At 45.9% G+C, this 22,738-nt stretch overlaps 1 protein-coding gene across 2 annotated transcripts; it reads right to left on the reverse strand.

Annotated features, from left to right (window-relative positions):
* Positions 1–13,418: 13,418 nt before the first annotated feature.
* Positions 13,419–21,100, reverse strand: LOC135370207 (uncharacterized). Of its 2 annotated transcripts, none has more exons than XM_064603910.1 (7): positions 20,889–21,100; positions 19,474–19,546; positions 19,129–19,223; positions 17,775–17,879; positions 15,661–15,705; positions 15,528–15,578; positions 13,419–13,637 (listed from the first exon to the last, which is right to left on the reverse strand). In XM_064603910.1, the coding sequence occupies exons 2-7, from the start codon at positions 19,544–19,546 to the stop codon at positions 13,521–13,523; spliced, it is 486 nt and encodes a 161-aa protein (XP_064459980.1). In that variant the 5' UTR covers positions 20,889–21,100; the 3' UTR covers positions 13,419–13,520. The 2 variants fall into 2 exon arrangements, with proteins under 2 accessions (XP_064459980.1, XP_064459978.1); XM_064603908.1 differs by having other exon boundaries at positions 20,882–21,100.
* Between the last annotated feature and the right edge of the window lie 1,638 nt (positions 21,101–22,738).

A 22,738-nucleotide genomic window follows, 5' to 3' on the forward strand; every position in this document is an offset into this window, starting at 1 on the left:
TCGCGCAAGTGTAGTTGTGAGCCCCGCGAATCAACCGACGGAGAAAGCCCAACTCGCGTGCTATCGTTTGCGTCACGTGACCATTTGGAAAAACGCGCGAGAGCCAATGGGAGTGGCAGCACGTGGGTGCGCTCCTAGGCAACGGGGAGATGCTCACTGTCTTGAAAGGTGAAGCGGATTTCTGGGAAAGGCGAAACGTGCGCCTTGAAGCTTCTTGGACACGTGGATGTTGATGTTGATGTTGATGAAGAAAAAAATACTAGGGAGGGACACGTGGAGGTGGATGCTCAGGTGACAGTTCGTGTGTGTTGTGAGAGGCGACACAATTGCCTGTAAGGTCTGATGTAAGAAGCCTGTGCAGAGCGCGCGCGCATCGTTTGCGTTCCCAGCAGTGGTTTGCCCAAGATCGCTTGCACGAGGTGGAGGGTTGAAAAAAATTGGGAGAGGGGGTAGTTATTGTGGTTGCGTTGTAACAGCTTTATGTATCATGCTCGACACGTGTCTAAAGCAGAGATGGGGGGATAACGCATTGCATCTCAGTAATGAGTAATGCTATAATGCATTACATCTTCAGATGAGCAATGAGTGATGTAATCAACATTACGTTTTGATCGCGTAATGTGTAATGACATTTGGGGGGGGGGGGGGGCGTACGCCAGCTCATAATTGCCACAAAAATGGCGTACGCCCCCTGTTTTCATCAAATCAAGGGAGAGAACTTTGTCATTCGGGATGGTGGTTGGCTAGGAGCGTGCTATGTGGTGAAGCTCTGTTTTTAGAGTGTGTTCCAAAAAGGCGGACGCCTCCCGTTCAGGGTCATTCAGTCCCGATGTCGTTCGGGATGGTGACAGGCGAAGACCGTGCTATGTGGTGAAGTTTCTGCCCATACCTCACCTTGCACCCTTCACCTTTCTTATTCTTTTCCTTCCTTTTTTATTTTATTTATTTATTATTATTATTTTTTTATTTTTTTTTTGCTATAGTCGTGACGATGCTCACTCGTGTGCGGGCAACAACTGAAGCTATTTCGGCATCACCCTTTCTATATTTTTTCTTTTTCTTTTTATTCTCTCTTTCTTTCTTTCTTTTTTTTTTTTGAGTGTAGCATTACAATACAGATCACAGTCTCTATGTACACGGGCTGGATACCTGTCAACAAAGCACGGTCCGAGCGCATATACTTGCACTGTATAACTGAGACGAACCTTTCCATACTTATACGGCCTTGAAACGAAATTGAATTAGCTTTCTTCCTGAAAAATACATGTCCCATATTTCACGAGCGACGTCATTTTTCCCCTCTTTCTACGTTTTCCGCGCAAACATACGCCGTGAAGCGATAAATAAAACGCAGATTTTCGCTCTATTTGTTATTGTTCCTGGTGAGCGGCTTTTCCTGGATCTGCGTGTAAACAAGATCAGACTATACTGGAAGGTCAGTGCAGGAGCGACGAATAAATGTTTATATTCATGAAGCCGTCTCGTTCATAAACAAGATTCCACGAACTCGTTGATTCCACGCAGAGTTTACAACGCGTACGCATAAATAAACTAAACCTGGGTTGTTCTTAGAAACGAGAAGACATGCTACGACGTACAATACAACATCGCAGGGTATACGTATGCGCTTTTTGTGACAACTCGCATAACTGCATAAGTGTCACAGAAAGGCGTACGCCTCCGTGCTTTTCAGCAAGTCATGGGAAGGAACGATGTCGTTACGCGATCGTGTTATGCGGTGAAATTGTGTTTTAAAGAAAAAGTGAAGGTTTATCTTCCACAACTTATGCTCGCGATGTCGATAAATCTGAAACGCAATACGTCGATTCCTTGGGCTAATTCATGGGAGCGTGATGACAAACGATAGGCCTATTGACATATTAGGAATCTACGGAGCGTTCATTAAAATCAAAGAACCTAACCAATTAAAATTGGAGGCTCAGAAAAATTAACATACCTTGTTCGGTGCAATGTGCAGCTGTCAGTGCAACAAACTACGCACTTCGTGGCAATATTGCATTTGCTCCGCTTCGAAAGGTTCGTTTGCAGTATCAGAGTTTTGTCACAGCTTGAATGGAAGCGATATACAAACTCTGCATCCAAGAAGAGACAAAGAACGCGTCTTTTTGTACTGCCGCGGAGCGCAATCTTCTGAAGAGCGCTGAATGGACGGTGGGAAAATAAACCAACCGGTGGCGGGAGCTTTGTTTTGAACCTTGTCTTGTGCGTGTTCTCACCACGTTCCCTGTGGCCTTGGGATTTTCCGCTATGAATTCCAAAGAGACTTCCGGAAACCGTGTTTACACACGAGCGACATTCCCACGGAACATTCTAGTGGAAGAAAAAGGAAGAACAGGGCAGAAGTTCCTTCGCGTGAGCTGAATATCGAGTTGGCGTCCGGCGCAGTTAGCAGACGACATTGTCTGCGTGTTTCCCTGTCGTCTGCTATGATATATCGCAGGATGTTCGCGCGGTTAGCTGTGCACGAAAAGACTATCGCCCGTGTGAATACCACGACCTACCACGACCTGCTAGATTATAGCGACCATGCTATAGGCACCCCTTCCCAGCGCCGCATTTGGAAGCTAGCGGTGGCGCGCGCTACTCGTCGTCCCGGTTATTGCTTCCTCAACTCTACAATACTTTGTACTTCAGCTTACCTTAGCATTTCTGTACAAGCGGTGGATATCCCATGGAAGATGTTTCATTCCAAAGTTGATTATCATCATCATTCTACGCGTTTTCATAAAAGCTGTTGCTGTCGTCTGCTACGGTAGCCGTATACGTCCGCTTCTGCGCGTTCAAATTTCAAATTTCCGTTGTCCAATCACGATGTAGGTCTCGCGGGCCGATGAGTAGCGCCCCTAGCGGATCGTGCGGACGGGCTCCTCATAGGGGTTGCCGATTGTGACATGGTCGTTATAATCTACTAGGTGGTGGTGAATACACGTGTGTACGCAACTCTCTGTGTCCCCGCACCATACGGTTTCGAACACTCCCAATTTACGACTGTTCTTACGATGTACACTCCTTGTTCCGTCCTTTTACTTTTTCTTTCTTTCATTTTCTTTTTCTTTCTAGCGGGCGATTGCGAAAGGGTCGTAAGCTCGCTTCGAACTCGCAATAAGCATCAAGCACTTTACGTGCCCGACGCTCTGATTTACAGCGACATCTTACTTTTCCGTTGCACAATAAACCGTACGGGAAACAAAAGGCCTTCGTCCTTGAACTTTCCCATCGTAAAGAGTAAGAAATGAATCAATCCTCGACTTTATTGCCCTAGCGCTCTTCCAAATCCACCATACAAGCAGAGCAAAAGAATCACATTCCCTGACCAAGGATCAGGGGATTAGTGGCGGCTGCTTTAACGAGTGGCAGTCGAAACGCTCAACCCTCCGGGTCTTCCGATCACCGCTCGATCTTCCGTTGCGTGCGCATTTTCTGTTTAATTAAGCCGCTGAAGGGCACTGAGAAAGCGAAAAGAAAGAAATAAAAAGATAAGAAAAATCAAAAATGCGAAACAGAAAAGCAGCTGGTTTCAAAGCAAAGCTCGTTGCTAACAGCACCGAACTCGGAAGAATGATTTTTATTTGAACGCCACAAAAACAAGGGAGGAGGGAGTAATTGAATTCATTAGCTTGAAACGGAACTTCACCACATAACACGCTGAGGATCCACCACTGCACAGAATGACACCGTTACAACTAGTGATTTGTGAAAAACCGTGCGGGGTACGGCTTTTTATGACAGTTAACATACACTACTAGCCAACCATTATCTCGAATGATATCGTTATCTGCTCTGATTTGTTGAAAACGGGAGGCGTACGCCTTTTTGTGACAATTATGAACAGCATAAGTGTCACAAAAAAGGCGTACGCCTCCCGTTTTCAGCAAATCAGGGCAGATAACGATATCATTCGAGATTATGGTTGGCTAGGAGCGTGCTATGCGGTGAAGTCCATTTCTAAGAGTGTAGGAATGCAGAGAAATACACTCTAAAAAGAGAACTTTCACTAATGCCGCCAACCATTGCCACTAATGCACTCTCAGAAATGAACTTCACCGCATAGCACACCCATAGCCAACCATTATCTCGAATGACGTCGTTATCAGCACTGATTTGTTGAAAACTGGGGGCGTACGCCTTTTTTGTGACACTTATGCTATTCATAATTGTCACAAAAAAAGGCGTACGCCTCCCGTTTTCAACAAATCAGGGCAGATAATGATATCATTCGAGATTATGGTTGTCTAGGAGCGTGCTATGCGATGAAGTTCATTTTTAAGAGTGTGGTAGGGTTATCGCGTCTCATTCGAAGAGAGAGGGGGGCGTACGCCTTTTTGTGGCAATTTTCATATATTCAAATTGCCACTGAAAGGCGTACGCCCCTATACTCTCTTAGAATCACAAGCGATAATCCTATCATTCGTGGTAATGGTTGGAGCACAGCGTGCTGTGTGTGGCGAAGTTCTGTTTTTAGAGGGTACGATAGCACAAGCCAAGGAACAAGAGGGGGGATATGTAAAGTTAAAAGGAACAAGGATCTCGGTAACACTGCCCAATACGTATCGAGGGCGCCAACCGAGCACGCGGGCGATGTCGCCACACAAATGTGAACTGAATTGAATTGAATTGAAATTTTATTTTACACTATTTTACATTTACATTTATTTTACATCGCATATCTGTGTTAATGTACTCCCAATTATAAATAGGATGCCCGCGTTAACTGTGGTAAGAAGTTTTTTTTAATAGGGAAATGCTTGTTTTAATTAATTGGCGATATATCCTTGGTTAAGTGAGTCACCTTATGGCTGCATATAGTGACCTTCAGAAAAGCTGCTCCCAATTTTTCTTTTTTTTTTTTACTAAAAAGTTTTTAATTACGAAATATGGAAGTTCCACAATGAGAACATGTGTGTTCCCTTTGGATCGCTGATGACGCTGCCGTTCCAAGGAAAAAAAAACGCGTAAAGAAAAAAAAAAGATTTTGAGGCATTTTTGTCCCTCTCAGCAGAAATGCATTCGTCCCTTACCCTCCAGTTCGAGGGAGAACCAGCAGAAACTGTTGCAAAGAAAAAAAAAAGGGGGAGGAAAGGTCAGCCAAATGGTATGTCGGCTTGCTATTCCAAACAAACAAAATTGCGAAACAAAAAGAAAGAAGGAAAAGAGAAATAAATAACAATGAAATAAATATAAAGAAAAGAACTAGGAAATAAGGGATAAAATAACAAAAGGCGGTACCCTATTTAATGGCTCTGCTACATATGAGGACATTTTGTATTTCGATTTTCTATTTCGATTTCATTTTCTATTTCTGTCTGTTTCGAAAACGTCGAGCTCACCTAGACTTTTTCTTTCCCCTTTCTATACCCTATACCCTAAAAATACCCCCCCCCCCCCAATAGGACAAGAAATACACTTCGAAAACCGGCAAGCCTAATTATAGCATTGTATAGACGAAAGGAGGAAATGAGAGAGGGATCGAAACAAGCACATCACATGATACCGTCACGGACGGAGATTAATGAAGACACAACTAGCATCAGCCTATATCGGAAAGGACCGTGAGTGCCGAGGTATGCAGGTCATCATGCAGGTCATTTGACACGGGTGACGTGAGCAGCAGAAGAGCCACCTATACAGTTCGCATTCACCGCTATTTCACGTTCGAGGTCACTACGCTATGCAAGTAGGTCAGCTGTCTGCGCAGCTTACCGATTTCCTTCTCTACCCTATTGCACGTGGAGCGACCTGATTGGTTCCTCCCACGACCTACTAGATTATAGCGACCATGTCTCAATCGACCACCCCTATGAGGAGACCGTCCGCACGATCCGCTAGGGGCGCTACTCATCGGCCCGCGAGATCTACATTATGATTGGACAATGGAAATTTGAATTTTGAACGCGCAGAAGCGGACGTACGACTACCGTAGCAGACGACAGCAACAGCTCCTATGAAAACGCGTAAGAATGATGATGATAATCAACTTTAGAAAGAAGAATCTCCCGTGGGACATTCACCGCTTGTACAAAAATACTAAGGAAAGCTGAAATACAAAGTATTGCAGAAATTGAGTAAGTAATAACCGGGCCGATGAGTAGCGCCACCGCGAGCTTCCAAATGCGGCGCTGGGAAGGGGTGCCTATGACATGGTCGTTATAGGTAGTGGTTCCTCCCCCAATTAAATGGGTAACATTTCGAGGTGAGGGGCACGTGGTTTCTTCTGTGAATCCATGCCAGTCTTCGAATACTCCCTTATTACTGCCTTGCCAGTGGGGAAAACGTCACGTGGTCCCCCAAACTTCACCCTCTCTCTCTCGCGTAGAAACAAACTGTCGCAGCGCTTTGTCCGCAAGAACTGGGTTTATGAAAATATGGCGTACAATGAGGAGGCGTAACAGTAACGTATATTTATACTGCGCAACAGTGCGAACTGCACCGCCTGATAAGAAGCATGCCTATAAAGGGCTCAGTGCCCATGGGTGCAGATGAAATTTACCGCTTTCATACGCAAATATATTGCGCTGAAGCTTTTAAAGGTGAATAGCGAATCGTGAACAAGGCTTCGGCATTTGAAAGCAGGGACATAGAGCTCTTATTTTTGAGTCTGTGTGTCGAGCACGCAGCTCAGAGAGTGCCCCTGTAGTGTTCACAGTGCTCATCACGCGATGGAGTAAGCTCCCCTTTTCAAAGTCTCGCAAAAATGTGTTCGGAGTGCATTATGGTCTTGGTATTCTCGAATTTTCCTTTCGTTACATTCAAATTCATGTCTGACAGCGATAGTATGTAAAACAGGTATTGAGGTAGGAGCATAAATTGCGTTTCTGTATGGATGTTCTTTATATTCTTTTCAGACACGCTCGGGGAAGGGGGAACAAAGAGGGACATTTCCCCCCAAATTCCCACTGCTCATGCCAGTTGGGGATCCATGACGTTGCTATGAACGGCAACGGTAAGAAGTGCAAAAGAAAGGATGTGTGTACCATTTAATTTCGGTTCTATTCTTCCCAGCGATTCCGACATTTTACACTCACTTGGTCGAAACTTTTGAACGACATGTTGAACTCCATTATCATCTCTGTTCTTCTCTGGTCATCATCTGTTTGTACTTTCTGTGTATAAGTATAGTGGGGTAGCCAGTTCGACTTCGTGGAAACTCACATCCCCATTTTTTTCTTTACCACATCACATCACATCGGTTCTATTTTCTCACACTTTACAATAGCATGGGCAGATAACTTCTCCGTAGCCCTCCCAAAGGTACTCTTGGAGTAAATAAATTGATTGATTCATAGCAGAACTCATACAGACAATACTTACCAACAACAACAACAAATAAGTAATGATGATGTAGTGGGATGTTTTGCCGCTGATGCGGCACCCTATCCAGTGCTTGAGGGCGAGAAGATGGTGAATGACGATGAATGTTCAGAGTTCACGCAGGAGCCCTGTTGCTGCTAACCCAAGCAGCACAAGATCTTGGCCCAAAATTGGCCCAATATTGCCAATATTGGTCCAATATTGGGCCAGTATTGCCAGTATCGGTCCAGTATTATTAATATCGGTCCAATATTGGGCCAGTATTGCCAATATCGGTCCAATATTGGGCCAGTATTGCCAATATCAGTCCAATATTGGGCCAGTATTGCCAATATCGGTCCAATATTGGGCCAGTATTGCCAATATCGGTCCAATATTGGGCCAAGATGTCGTGCTGCTTGGGAAGAAGGTGATGCTTACCAATGGGAGTGGCCGCACATCTGAGGTCTGTGACGTCTGTGCTTTACCCGAGAGTGTGTTCGAGGGTTTGTGTCTCGTCAAGGAGTGCGGCGCTCTTGGTGAACTCTTACGCTCCACCTTGCACGTAGGAGCGCGTAAGTGCTGATCTCGCTCCATGACGTATGCAGGAAGGGGAGTTAGGCCGGAAAAAACCAACGGGCCGCCTTGGAAACTTAGCCGGGGCGCGTATCGCGCTTGTGACCCCGAAAGACCGTTCAGTAGAGGCACCGGAGGGACAATACACCGAGCGCGTTGGGAAAAGCCGCTTGTGTGAAACGAACCGAAGGCGTGCACGGACACAGACAGACAGACAGACAGACAGACAGACAGACAGAAAGGTCGGATGGAGAGAGATTGCTTTATTGCGTTTTCTCCATTCTGACATGTTAAAGCAGCGGTTTTTTGTGTATAATGTACGACTACTGCACACAGCGCATTACTCTGAAAGTCAAAACAACAACAACAACAACTTTATTTTGCGATGATGAATGGGGAGTTTCATCGCTAGGGGCGATACTCTACCGCATTGCTGGTGGTGATGACTTTTACAGCTCAGTGGCGTTACTGCTTGAGACAAGTTGACTCTCCCCGATGCTGTCACTGCGGTGCTGTAGAAGATCTAGAGCACATTTTTCTTCATTGCCCAGACTAGCAACCTTCCCGAACTGCACTCTCCGGGTCCCTTAATCAGCGGGACTCTCGCCCGTCTCTCTACCGAAATTGCTTGGTCCCTGACCAAATCCAGCTCTACCCTCGAAGCTCTTTTGACCTCTTTGGACACCATAGGACTTCGATCCTTATTGTGAAGGGGCTCATTACTGTGAAAGTCGCCTTATTTGAAGCTTCGAATGCCTTGCTTAGCATCCATTCATGCATGAGTGCCCCCTATAAGATAGAGCACAGCGAGATACCAGCCGTTCCTGCTATGTTTAGCAGCTTTGTAACGAGCCCTAAATAGAAGAGTACACCGTTCTATACATTTGGTTGTTATCATGAAGTTCTTCCGCTAGGATACGGCTAGTTGTATCGCTCTAATACACGCGCAATGCAATGTTCAGTGACGATTCATCGTTCGCTCCTCAGGAGCAAGCGATGAGCTCCTCACACTGTTCCCTTTCCGGAAGCGCTTCCTCCTCTCACCTTTCCTCCTCATCGATACGTCGATAGAACTGGGGGAGAGCGCCCGATCGTGGGTTACTGGGTCTTGGATCAAGGACCTCCCGCGCGCGCGCTACAGGTCGGCTTCGATCACTAATCATTGCGCAACATTCTAAAAAGAGAGCTTCACTGCATAGCACGCACTGCTGTTGCCGCCGGACAATGCAGTTCTCGCTTCCGATTTGAGGAGACATCGAGGCGTGTGCGTTTTTATAGCAATAAAAGCATGTCCAAATTGCCATAAAAAGGCCTATACCTTCCCCGCCATTTTCAACAAATCATGACACGTCATACTGAACGGTTCGTTCAACCATCATCCATCACCCCGAATGACATCGTTATGGAAACGGTACATAATATGAACGACACTATATGAAAACGGGAGGTGTACGCCTTTTTGTGACACGTATGAAGTTTTTTAATTGCCACAAAAAGGCGTGCGCACCACGCTTTCCACAAATATGGAATAACAATAGTGTCAGCTCCACCGCATAGCACGCTCCTAGCAAACCACCATCCCGTATGACAACGTTCTCTACCTTGATTTGATGAAAACGAGGGGCGTACGCCATTTTTGTTGCAATTATGAACTGCATAATGCAACAAAATGGCGTATGCTCCCCGTTTTCAGCAAATCAAGATAAAGAATGTTGTCATACGGGATGATGTTTGGCTAGGAGCGTGCTATGCGGTGAAGTTCATTTTTAAGCGTGCGTGCAGTGGTTGGCCTTCATAGTTTAAGAGCGTGCAATTTATGGGGGTGTCGTCCAATCATCGTGGGTCGCTCAATCAAATTGAGCTAAGCTAACACACCTCCCTAGCGACTTTTAAGGGCGCGTCATCTGAAGGGACAAATCAACCACTCTCTCTCACTCATCTCCCCCTTTCACTCTTACATTTTTCTCACTCATACACGCAATCATACACTCTTAAAAATAAACTTCACCTCATAGCACGCTCCTAGCCAACCATCATCTCGAACGATTTCGTTATCTGCCCTGATTTGTTGAGAACGGGAGGCGTACGCCTTTTTTGTGACAATTATAAACAGCATAAGTGTCACAAAAACGCGGACGCCTCCCGTTTTCAACAAATTGGTGCAGATAACGATATCATTCCAAATGATGGTTGAGTAGGAGCGTGCTATGCGGCGAAGTTCATTTTTAAGAGTGTACGACGGGATCGACGCAAGCGGCAACTGTTGAACATGAGAGAACTGATGTTCTGCACTCTTAGAAATGAACTTCACCACATAGCACGCTCCTAGCCAACCATCATCCCGAATGACAACGTTCTCGCCCCTGATTTGCTGAAAACGGGAGGTGCCGCCTGTTTTGTTCCATTATGCACGGCACAAAATAGGCTCCTCCTCCCGTTTTCAACAAATCTAGGGCGAGAACGTTGTCATTCGGGGTGATGATTGGCTAGGAGCGTGCTATGTGGTGAAGTTTATTTTTAAGAGTGTGCACTCTTAAAAATAAACTTCACCGCATAGCACGCTCCTAGCCAACCATAATCTCGAATGATATCGTTATCTGCCTTGATTTGTTGAAAACGGGAGGCGTACGCCTTTTCTGTGACAATTATGAACAGCGTAAGTGTCACAGAAAAGGCGTACGCCTCCCGTTTTCAACAAATCAGGGCAGATAACGATATCATTTGAGATGATGGTTGGCTAGGAACGTGCTATGCGGTGAAGTTCATTTTTAAGAGTGTGGGGCTGGGAAACACATAGAAGGGATTAGTACATACAAAGCCTCAAGGTGCCTAAGAAATTAACGATTAAATATGGAAGTCACTGAAAAGGTTAGCCAGCTAGTCGAACCCACATCTTCTGGATTACCATATCGTATACCTGGATTATTATAATCGTGCCCTTTACCGGCGTGTATCGGGCATTGTTCAAATGCCATTTCGGAGCACATTTTCCGGTGGAGCGCAGAGGCACGCGGTCAATTCCTCGACGGCCGACGCTATACATAAAACGTGCTCTGTCATGGGGAAGGCAAACATCCACGGTTAGCGGGACATATTGTTCTGACTACATGGACGGTGGAGGCTATGCATGCGGAAATTGCATCCATGCGACTTGCGATGCCAGTGCCCACTGAACCTATTATAATTCATAACTAACGAAGCTCTATTCTCAATTGTTCGTGCATAGGTATGATCCGAAGGCCTCAATTTGCTAGCGGCGCGCCCCGACTTTGTGTCCTCGGTAGAGAAACGGATTGGTTGACAGGGTCCGTGCTGCGAGGCATGAACTGCGTGTACAGTATGATCAGAAAGAGAGAGAGAGAGAGAGAGAAAAAAAAACGGTAATGAAGGAAAAACGAAACTTTTCTTGCATAGTTTCTCCCTGTGATGTAAGCTTGAAGTTACGTGCTCATTTTGTGTGATACAATGCGGCATTTGAGCGGTGCATATTGTTTCCATGATACGCGACATATACTGTAAAACCCTCTACATTTTGCGACCCCAATTTTTCGTCAATCGTGCAAGGGAGATATTGGCGGCTACCGAATTTCGCAAAATCTGGATGCTAAAGCACGTTTTGTAATGGATGTAAAGCACGCTCATAGCCTTTTTGTGTCAATTCGGATATATGATAATGGACACAAAAAGTTGTACGCCTCCGCCTCTCCTCGAATCAGAATCGATAACCCAATCATTCGTAGCGATGGTTGGCGCAGAACGTGCTATGCGGTGAAATTATGTTTTTAGAATGTATGAGTAATTCAGCACCAGCTTTACCGCATACCCACGTACAAGGGGGAAGCACTGACATTTGTAATTGACACAATAAACCTCCCCTTCTCAAACCTTCAATTTTCCGGGCACTTTATGTTAACCGATACAGGGTACATTAGCTTTTGAAAACACAGTTTTTCCTCTCCTGCCTTTTTTGTTTGTGTCGAGTAAAATTGTATTGCGCCTTTCACTTTGTCTGGCACATATCGAGCTTAAAAAGAACGCAGAGAAAAAGGGCACGAATACAAACAGAGTTTATTCCGTAACTCCAGACCGCCAATATTTACGCTCCGGCGGTGCTTGTGCACCAGGATTGTATACATAGTGTTTTCACAGTACGAACAAACAGAGACGGACTGGATCAATACAGTCCGATAGACGATGTTCCTCATTCTCCAACTGTCAGCCTGAGATGATATGTGCTGGTCAAATAGCGCCAGGTCTGTCTTTCGGGTGCTCCTCCGAATAGAAAGCTTATTGCGCTTTTATAGAGTGTAGTGATCCACACGTGCAGAAACATACGGTTGTCTTTTTATGAACGTTATTCTGGGACACCAAGGACGATGTGTCGTGTACTCACTATACGAGCAGTATTCCCAGGAATACTCCAGCGGAAGATTCGTAAGACGTCATAACTTTCTGCTGCCACTTGAGCGCGAGAGATCAACATAAAGTTTTTTCGTGCTCTTAACAATGGGAAATATCCTGCAGCTCAGCCACAAGATATTCCGTAGCAGACGACGGTGGTGTCGTCTGCTACGTGCGCGGTACCCATCTCCCAATATTCCGGCGGCGTGCGAATGCTCCACACAAGACGTGGCGGAACTTCCGCTTTTTTCTTCCTCTAGAATATTCCGTGGAGATGTCGCAAGTGTAAATACACAGTTATGATTTTGCTAAAAGCTTGCGTTTTATCTCTATAAATTATCTTGCTTCCACATACTCTCCGCTGTATTGACTTGACGGTCTGGTTTCCGTCAGTGGACTTCGATTTGCATTTGCTTGCGTCGTTGCGTCCGTTCATAACGCGTCGCCCCAGAACTCTGATGAGCCTTGTTTTCAACCCCTTCCGCATAATACACTAGAAAACTCTCTCGGAAAATGTGACTCTCTTCTTGGCATCGTCCACACTCCACAACAACAACAGAACTTCACCAACCCGCACCCGCAATGATGGCGTTCTGTTTACTGATTAGTGAAAACTGGAGGTGTACGGCCTTTCTCTAACACTTTACGTACACGCAAAGTCCAAAAATGGTGTGTATTACCGAATTGTTACCGAATTTAGGTAATTGAATCTACGTGTCTATGATATATAGTCTCGCAACATCGCGCGTCCAAGGTTCGTTTGCTATCTCCCACTACAACAGCTGGCCGTCTTCGACCGTGGGACGGAGAGCGGAGACCGGGAACGTGTGTGTGTGCGTGCACGCTGTTACTCAATGCGAGAGCTGGTCGTCTACCCTGGGAAAATCTGGAACTACGTTGCTTTGCGGGTCATTTTGAAAAGTTATACCAATAACTTGGAAAGGTGCGAACCTTTCGTGCGTACCCGTGCGAACCCGTCTAACCGCTCGAACCAGCAGGAGGTTCGCGTCGTGATGTCATTAGTCATAAGAAGCAGATATCCACGTTGGTCGTACATCGTTATTCGATACAGTTTCGGTATTCACGTATTTCCAGTTTCCTCTCCCGAAAGATCGGTGCACGCTTTCACTCCCTGACACCAAGACCTAGCCATATAATAAATATCCGATGGTATTCCTTACAAATATGAATAAGCTATTGGTAACGACGAGTGGATGAAGGGACAATTTGTTGTCCTATTGAACGTTGTTAGCAGGGTCACTTGGTTCCGCTGCAGCGTTCTGCGGCTGTGGAGGAGGTGGCTTGCCAAGCTCACTATAGTAACGGTTCAGCATGTAGATCGCCAGCAACCCCTGAAAATGAAAATGCCTCGTAAGACACGAAAAGACAAACAAGCAGAAAAGCAGCAGACATGAACCTGAAAGAGGCTGTGACAACTTTTTTCCGCCCCAGCACTTTTTTTTATCGATTTTAAATCAGTATGTTACACCACTTTTTAACGTTATGTGGATAGCGAGCTACAGGCCCTTGAATGCACCTCCCCCTCCGGCTTTGACATCAGAGGAGCGAGAGAGCCTCGTCCGTTCCCATTGGTTCTCGTAAGCACGTGACCTCTCCCGTGGCCGCTTCACAGCTTCACAGGCGGTGATGCTTGCCGCGATGCCACAGTCGGTCGAGTTCCGGTATTCACATTGTCTACTAATCTGTCGCCATCTCCGAACGCAAGTTCACGTCGATATACACAACCGTCTTCGACATTTGTCCAGAATAATTTTTATAGCGAAGAGCATGGACTATGGAGTAAAGCTTCACATATGCGTTTGTTGATGCGATGCCGCATCATCGCAGGCGTCGTCGAAGCAGCGGCAACGCGGTATTTCCAACTGCTTTTCGATAAAGTGCTCGTGGTGTAGGAGAAGCTCCTCGCTATTTTTTAGGGAGTCCACCGAAAGCCTGATTGGCCGACGGGTGGTTTTCTTGTTTGTTTGTTTGTTTGTTTACATTGCTCTGGACTGAAAGAGTTCATGCAGGAACTGTTACATTACAAGGTTAAAAGAAAAACATGGTTTTGCTTTTGACTGTGTTTAGTTTTATGAAAATAATTCAGACTCGAGAATTTATGCATTTCTTGTAGTCGATGAACAACATGTTAAATAAATTAAGTTCATGAAGAACTATATGGATATATCTTCTCGTGAAACTGAACTATTATTTAACTTGTTTTACAGTGGGTCATGTTCTGCTTCAAACCACTTTTCAGTGGAAGCTTTTCTTTTTTCAAGGTTTTTCAAGCTCTTTTTAAAGAAAGGACTCGAAAGACTCGACATTCGTAAGATTCGTGGATCCGTTGAACCTTCCTTGGATTCGGATTTGGAAAATTCTGGATTTGTCCCCTCTCTACTATTTTTGTTTCACCTTTCGAAAAGCGGCACACGACGGCTGCCGCTTAGGAGAGCGTACGAGGCGTTGCCGCTTTGAGAAACGTATCTGTTTATTCAGCTGACCGCATGCGGCGTTTTTCGAGCGGCAGAACGAGCTTGTATCGGTGGTAGGCGGCGCTGTCAAGAAACGCCCAAAGCTAACCGCACACAGCGTTTCCACAAATACGGGTGGACGGCGTCCCATGCGAGCGTTTCAGCACTCTCTCAAGGAAAGAAGCTCCACAAGACTTGATAAACAGTTCTACCATGAGTGAAAAAGCCTCAAACACACGTGCTTTTGAGCGATAACAAAATCATAGCAAACATGATACTGCAGCAATGGGTGCGCACGGAACCAGTGAATGCCGGTCCTGCTATTCACAAGGCAATCGAATACACGAAGCGAACGCAGCATTCCAGTTGGCATCTTCACCAATCTGTTGCACACTTCTCTGTGTTTTGCATGTCGAACCTGTTGAACGCTCAGACAGGAATTGCGTTTTTAACATCTGCGACAATCTTCTGATATTCTGCCGAACGCGATCCTCCCGAGCAATCTGAGATACAGCTGAGATATTCCGCGTGTCGCCATCTATGGGGTCTCCTGAAAACTGGCGCGACCGGATGGACCTATCCTGAGGCTAACCTCTGATTGGCCACTTGTGTGCGGCACTTCCGTCGCTTGCCGTCCAGATCTGCTCGATTCGGACATCGAACTTCAAGGATGGCGAATCTCTACAGTGTTCTCCGCCGCTGTGGCATGCTGCTCGACAAACGCCGCTGAGAAAACGCCTCATGCGGTCGGGCCTACACTGTACTTACCTCGATACACGTCCAAAAAAGGATGCTCATCAGAGGGATTATAGGAGGCGGCTGAAAGTGAAATGCGTACGAAAGCGCCGTTGTTTGTTGAAAGTTTAAGGTTGCCCACTCAACACGGTTAGTCGCAACTCACCGGATGAAACATGCCCCGCTTGTACACATCGACAACTCCTTCTTTCTGAAATGGTGCAGATAAATGATAAGCTTCCCTCGCTATCTCCACAGGGCGTTGTCGGTTGTCATAAAACCGTGTACGCCCTGGCTTTTCTACGAATCAGGAACGATAACGGTATCAATCTGTGAAATGGTTGGCTTTCAGAGTTGATGACGTATACCCAGAGCAGTGTTTCCCAAAGTGTGGTCCGCGGACCCCTGGGGGTCCGCGACCATCTCTCACATTTCAGTGAGGATTTTCGTCCCCACAAACACGCGCTCGTACATGCTGCCCGATTTCCAAACACCGAGAACTTCCAAAATTGCTACAAGCATGCTTCAACGGCTAGCTTCTAATTTCTGATAGAAAAGTCCTGCAATGCACGTTTGTTCGCGTCATACACATACAAAAAAGAAGAAGAAACCAGTCCGGAATCGTTTCTGAAGCGGTATCTAAAGCACGCAGCAGCTGACGAGGTTGCTGGTTATGCACTGGCTGTGATGGTGTGCGTGTGTGTGTGGGGGGGGGGGGGGGGGGGGGGGGGGTCCGTGAATTGGTTCTCATCGCTTCCTGGGGTCCGTCACCGCCACAAGTTTGGGAAACACTGACCTAGAGCTCTGCGTTGTAAGTTCCGAACTGGTAAAACCCGTTTTTACACCTCTGCACTCAAAACTCCTTTCACCTTTTTGAACACAATGGGACTTTGATCCTTACTGTGAGGGGGCTCATTATTTCATTCCTCACATCACCACCAGCAATAGGGTAGAGTATAGCCCCTGGTGATGAAACTCCCCATTCATCACCTTAAAATAAAGTTGTCGCTGCTGTTGCATCGTCGTCGTCTGGGAACCCCCAAAGGAAGGTCACCAGGAAAACCCCCAGGGACCGAACTCACCGAAGCATAGACGCAGGCACTTGCACGCAGGCTCGGGTGAGCGCTAAATACTTCACACTCGGCCTCTGCCCCTCCTCACCTCGCGTTCTGTTCATTTCGCTCGCTTATTTTTCTCCCGAAAAACCGCTTTTTCCACCGATGTTCCCCGATTTAAACAAAAACAAACATAAAACATGAAAACACAAGGAGCTACTCATGTTTAAACTAAGTCGTGTTCAACTTTAGGCAGTATAATGCTGTACGCTTATTGTTATTGGATACAATGGCTGTGGCCTCGCCCTTCTACGCCGTGGCAAGTAGTGCGCAGACGCCGAAACTGCAGCAGCCAATCAGCGGGCGGGGCTACAGTATAATTTCTCACCTATGCAAGTGGGTGAGCTATCTCTGCAGCTCCCAGTTTCCTTCTCCCTCCTGCTGCCCGTGGATCGAGCACTTTGGCCCCTCTCTCAAATAAAGGGAGTAACAACAACTCCATCTGAGGCGAAACGACGTTTCTTCTGTGGAGTAACATGCTGATCTACCAAAACCACCTCATTGCTCTCCTGTGAGTGGACGGACACTTGGTCACGTGATTTCTCCAAACGTTTACCCTCTCATGCTCAAACTCCACCCTCTCTGCTAAGTTTGACGGACTACATTTCGTGCCGTTTTTAGGTTGAACACGAGCTTACATTCTAAAGACAGAACTTCATCGACTACGAGAGGGGGGCGTACGCCTTTTCGTGTTAATTTGGATATGTGATAATTGACATAAAAAGGCGTACATACGCCTCCCCCTATATTCGAATGAGAAGCGATAAACCAATAACTCTATCATTCGTGGCAGCGGTTGGCGCACAGCATGCTATTCGGTGAAGTTCTGGTTTTAGAGTGTGTAGAGCGATAAGTTCAACATAAAACGCGAACACACTTTGTACACACAATCCGCTTGTACTCTCCGCGTCTGCTTTCAAAACGTTGTCTGCTCAGCTCCTCAGTTTCCCCCTCTTACCTATTCATTCATTGACCCCAAATAAGGAGATACAATTGTGTGGGGAATGAAATAATGATCACCTTCACAATAAAGATCGAAGTCCTAGGGCGTCCAAGAAGGTCAAAAGAGCGTTGAGGTCAGAGCTTTGAGGTGGGCTGGATTTGGTTCGGGAAGGTTGGTAGTGTTGTTGGTAGTATTGGTGGGTGGTAGTGTTGTTAAGTTTACCTTGACGTAGGTATCGTAGACGTAGTAACCGATCCCATAGAGAACATTTCCAATAACCTTCGTAGAGATGATAAGACAGCTGACGAACCACCACCGTAGGTTTTCCTGAAAAATTCGGTGTCTGTATATTATCATCGCTTACATTCTGCTGACTTTGCCAAGCAAAGCGCGGGCCGTACGCCTTTTTGTGACAGTTAACGTAACTGGATAACTGTCACAAAAAATGTGTGTACGCCTCCCGTTTTCAACAAATCAGGGAGAACGAGGTCATTCTTGATGATCGCGATTCCAATGAACTACAGGTGGCGCCTCGAACTTCCAAGATGGAGGACGAAAGGAGGTCTCCTGAGCAAAAGCCAGCGTATAGGGAATGCGGTGTCAGCCGAATTATGTTCATCTGTTTCAGTTTTTAATATGCACAAACTGACACGTTTAATAAAAAAGGAATCAATTTTGTCTGCTGTTGATCTCATTACTGGTTCAACTCAGAGAAGCAGACAAACAGTTTCCGTCGTCGGTGTTTGTTTACATACCGTTCGGGAGCCGGGCGAACAAAGAAGGCATTTTAGAATCGAAGGTGGTAAAGCAGAGATTAGTTGCTGAGAAGAGTGATATAGCAGGTGTTTTGGAAGTGTGGATTAGTAGTCTGCGATGCAATACATGTTTGTGTTTCTCCTGCGATAGTCCTGTAGTATTTACATGTGAGCATTGCGAGGGAACAGCAGCTCCGTTGGAAGTGTAGTGTTTCTAGGAAATGGATTCTTTTCGTCGGAACTTTAAGACACAAGTAATCATAAAACAATGTAATGCACAAATTCACAACGTTCACATGGGCATTTGCACGGCTCCGCTGGAATCGCGAATAGGACCAGCGTGTTATGCGGTGAAGTTTTAAGGGTGTAATAAATCACGAACGACACAAAGAATGAACCACGTTCCTTTTACATCGTTGTAGAGGTAACGCCATCTTTCACCCTGCGACGAGAAGTGTTTGCATTTTAGTGCCCGTTCAGAACTGAAAACGGGACTTTATGCGAAAGGCGAATATACACAAATGCTTATCTTTGCGCCACCTTAAACAAGCACTCTTAAAAATGAACTTCACCACATAGCACGCTCCTAACCAACTATCATCCGTTCTTTCCTGTTCTTTCCCCTCCTTTGCTTAAAAAGGGGGGCGTACGCCCCGTAATCCCCTAATGTTTTTTTTTTTTTTGTGGTATTATGCAGTTCATAATTGCGACAAAAATAGCGTACGCTCCCAGTACGTTGTCACTCGGGATTATGGTTGGCTACGAGCGTGTTATACGGTGAAGCTCTATATTTAAAGTATGGATGAAAGCATGTGCCTTACGTGTATGATGGCGAGGTAGCCGACAACGGCTGCACACAAGGCCGCGAGCCGGACAAAGGCATTCTTGCCGTAGACAATCCACACGTAGGGGCGTCCTTAGGGAAGACATCGGAAGGCGGCATGGAAGAAACCAGCCTAAACTTGTCCGCCTAACACCCTCATTACAAACCCAGCACCCAGATATCGCTCTCTCTTCCGATTTGCCGAAAATCAGGGGGCGTACGCCACCCGTTTTCAACAGTCAGAAGACAGAACGGTAGCATTTTTCAGCGCCGGGTTGGCCATGACGGTGCTAGGCGGTGAAGTTCAGCTTAGAGTGTAACGTTCTCGGCAGATGGGACTTACTCTCGATTTCCGTGATGGCGCCCCAACAGAACATGAACGCTATTTCCGTAGAGAGCGCTAACAATGTGGTCATCTGGAAAACAAAAACAAAACCAAAACAAAGATAAATGATATACTGTCAGTTACTCGAAGCACCATTACTGAAGTGCACACTGCATTCTAAAAACGGAATTTCACCAAATACAGGCTCGACTTAAACCATTGCACACAGCGATACAGTTGTCAGTCGCGATTTGAGGGGGGAAGCGGACCGTACGCTTTTCTTCTATACCATGCAACAGAAAGACAAAAGGACGTACGCCTCTCGATCTCCGGGGAGTACACTCTTGGAACAGAGCTTCACGGCATTGCACGCTTCTATCTACACACTCTTAGAAATGAACCTCACCGCATAGCACGATGCTAGCCAACCATAATCCCGAATGATACCGTTATCTGACCTGATTTTTTGAAAACGGGAGGCGTACGCCTTTTTTGTGACAACTATGAACCGCATAAGTGTCACAAAAAAGGCGTACGCCTCCCTTTTCAACAAATCAGGGCAGATAACGATATCATTCGAGATTATGGTTGGCTAGGAGCGTGCTATGCGGTGAAGTTCATTTTTAAGCGTGCACTTTCAGAAAAAAGGGTGTGAAAAGGTGGCAACTTCTATAGTTCCCACCTAGTTCAACATAGCGTCTGATAAAGTGTGTAAGAGAGTGGTAAAAGCAGTTATCATATATCCAAATTGCTACAAAAAGGCGTACGCCCCCCTCGCTCACCGAATCAGAAGCGGTAACCCTATCATTCGTGGCAGAGAGTGAGGTAGCACGTATATAGAACTTTGCAACCTTTTAGGCACAACATATGCGACAAATATTACCTCCCGGAAGGCATAACTGGTCCAGCCTTTTTTCTGAGAATGTAGCCCACCAAATAAATATGATGTATTATTATTAACATGTATATCATCACTTGCTTTGTAATTCCTGTCCTTTGTGTGAAACCGCTGTTTTTTCTCTTGTTTCTAGAGAACCATACGCTTTCAATGCATTTTCAGGAATACGAGCATGCACGCTTTAGAGCGTTCATATACACTCTAAGAAAAAAAAGGTGTGAAAAGGTGGCAACTTCTATAGTTCCCACCTAGGTCAACATAGCAAGGGTGTAAGAGAGTGGTAAAAGCAGTTATCATATATCCAAATTGCTACAAAAAAGGCGTACGCCCCGCTCGCTCACCGAATCAGAAGCGGTAACCCTATCATTCGTGGCAAGGGTTGGCGGACAACGTGCTATGCGGTGAAGTTCTGTTTTGAGATAAACTCCGGGTATACTGACACATACAGAATGTAGTGCGAAATAGGCTTAAGTCGGGTAATAGTGATGACATCCGTAGTAAACGAAAAGGATTGGCAGTGAAACTCACAGCGTACATGATTAGCGCTGAAGACAAACCCATTGTACTTCTATTTCGATGGTTACAAGTGAGAGACTGTCTCAAGTGGCTGAAGTACAGAGATGATGGTCGAAGCCGCAGGGATTTTCTCCTTCTTCTTCGACCTAAGACGCTGGCTACGCTGGCCGTTATCCACAAAGGGAGACTCTTCTACTTCTTCTTTTAACTGCTGTGGAGCATAGCCAAAGGCAATACTCGGTGCAAGGGAGGATGAGGAAGGTGGTGTCCGCGAAAAAACAAGTTTCTCGGACTTGGTGTCACACTTAATTCAGGAAGCCTTCCATCACGATAAAACAGCAAAAATTTCGCGAAATACGTTCATGTTTCGTTGCAAAACAGGAAAAACGCCACGACTGAAAGCAGACCGTCTACTTCCTGTTCAAACTGCGCTCCCTCGCTTCGCCTTGCTCGTGTCTTCCGGTGACGTCACTGGCTTCTCGTCCGTGGTGATGACGGAATGAATGATACGTATAGGGAGAAACTGATGTTCTGAGGCTGGAACAAACATAGAAGGGACAGATACAAACAAAGCCTCAAATTGCCTAAGAAATCAACGATGAAAGATGAAAGTCACTGAAAAGGTTAGCCAGCTGTAGGGATCGAACCCACATCTTCTGGATTTCTGGTCCAGGGCTCTATAAGGGCTCTACCAGTTTGTTCCAGCCTCAGAACATCAGTTTCTCTCTTGTTCAACAGGTGCCGCTTGCGTCGATTTCCGTCGTATGAATGTGCGTATGAGTGAGCTAAAAATGTAAGAGTGAAAGGAGGGTGAATGAGAGTGAGTGGCTGGTTTGTCGTCCCTTCAGATGACGCACCCCGAAAGTCGCTGGAAAGGCATGTTAGCTTAGCTCAATTGGTAGAGCCCTGGACCAGAAATCCAGAAGATGTGGATTCGATCCCTACAGCTGGCTAACCTTTTCAGTGACTTTCATCTTTCATACGTGAAAACAGCTCATGGGGCCGAAGAGTCCGCGGTTCGATCAAAAGACTGGATAGAGGATAAGGATAATGGAACAGAAAAGGTGCGGAAGTGGATGGTCAAAAACTGGAGACGTATGGACGAATAAAAGGAGCGACAGAGAAAGAAGTGATCCATTGTCTCATCACACGGACAATGCGGGCAGCGAGGGGACGACTATCGCTTGTACGCGCACGACAAAGATAGAAATTAAGGGAGATTGGCCTTGGCTATAAGCTAAATGGTTACAAGCATCTTTTTCCACGTACGTTTCGGTCTTCATCCACCATTATCCGCGATCAGACGTAACTGTGCTCGCTAATTATAGACAAATCGAATTATTATGCAGCCCGAATAAGTATATACGACGTGAATGTCATATATAACATACGTGTTTCCCATTTGGTTTCCGCCTGTCACACTTCCTTTCGAGAAAAACTACGAACGAAAGATAATTGAAATTTTTATTGCTCTCATATTCATTAGCATGCGTAATTTGCTAGTGGGTAGTGGTACAATATTAATATGCTAGCTACATAGTATACTCCCTAAAGACGAAATAGAATAATTTACATATACACTCGTTGGAAAGTACCTCGCTGACTCTTGTGAATACCTCGTTTTGTGACTGCGCCGCGTCTTAGCCAAAGCGGCCAAAGTGAGTCGAATACAGCGAGCTTCATTTTCCTTCATTCCTCCTGTCCTGCTCTCACTTCTTTTTGTGTCCGGGCTAGAGTATTTGGCATGCAGTGCAGCTCGCTACAATGCCTTCATGGCAAGGCCTATGGATGGCTATTTGCATGTTTGTGTCCCTCGCAGCTGTTCAACGTAAGAACATGTAACGAACACCAAGTTCCACACGTCAAAGT

Source organism: Ornithodoros turicata, chromosome 10, assembly GCF_037126465.1.
Source record: "Ornithodoros turicata isolate Travis chromosome 10, ASM3712646v1, whole genome shotgun sequence".
NCBI lineage: Eukaryota > Metazoa > Arthropoda > Arachnida > Ixodida > Argasidae > Ornithodoros > Ornithodoros turicata.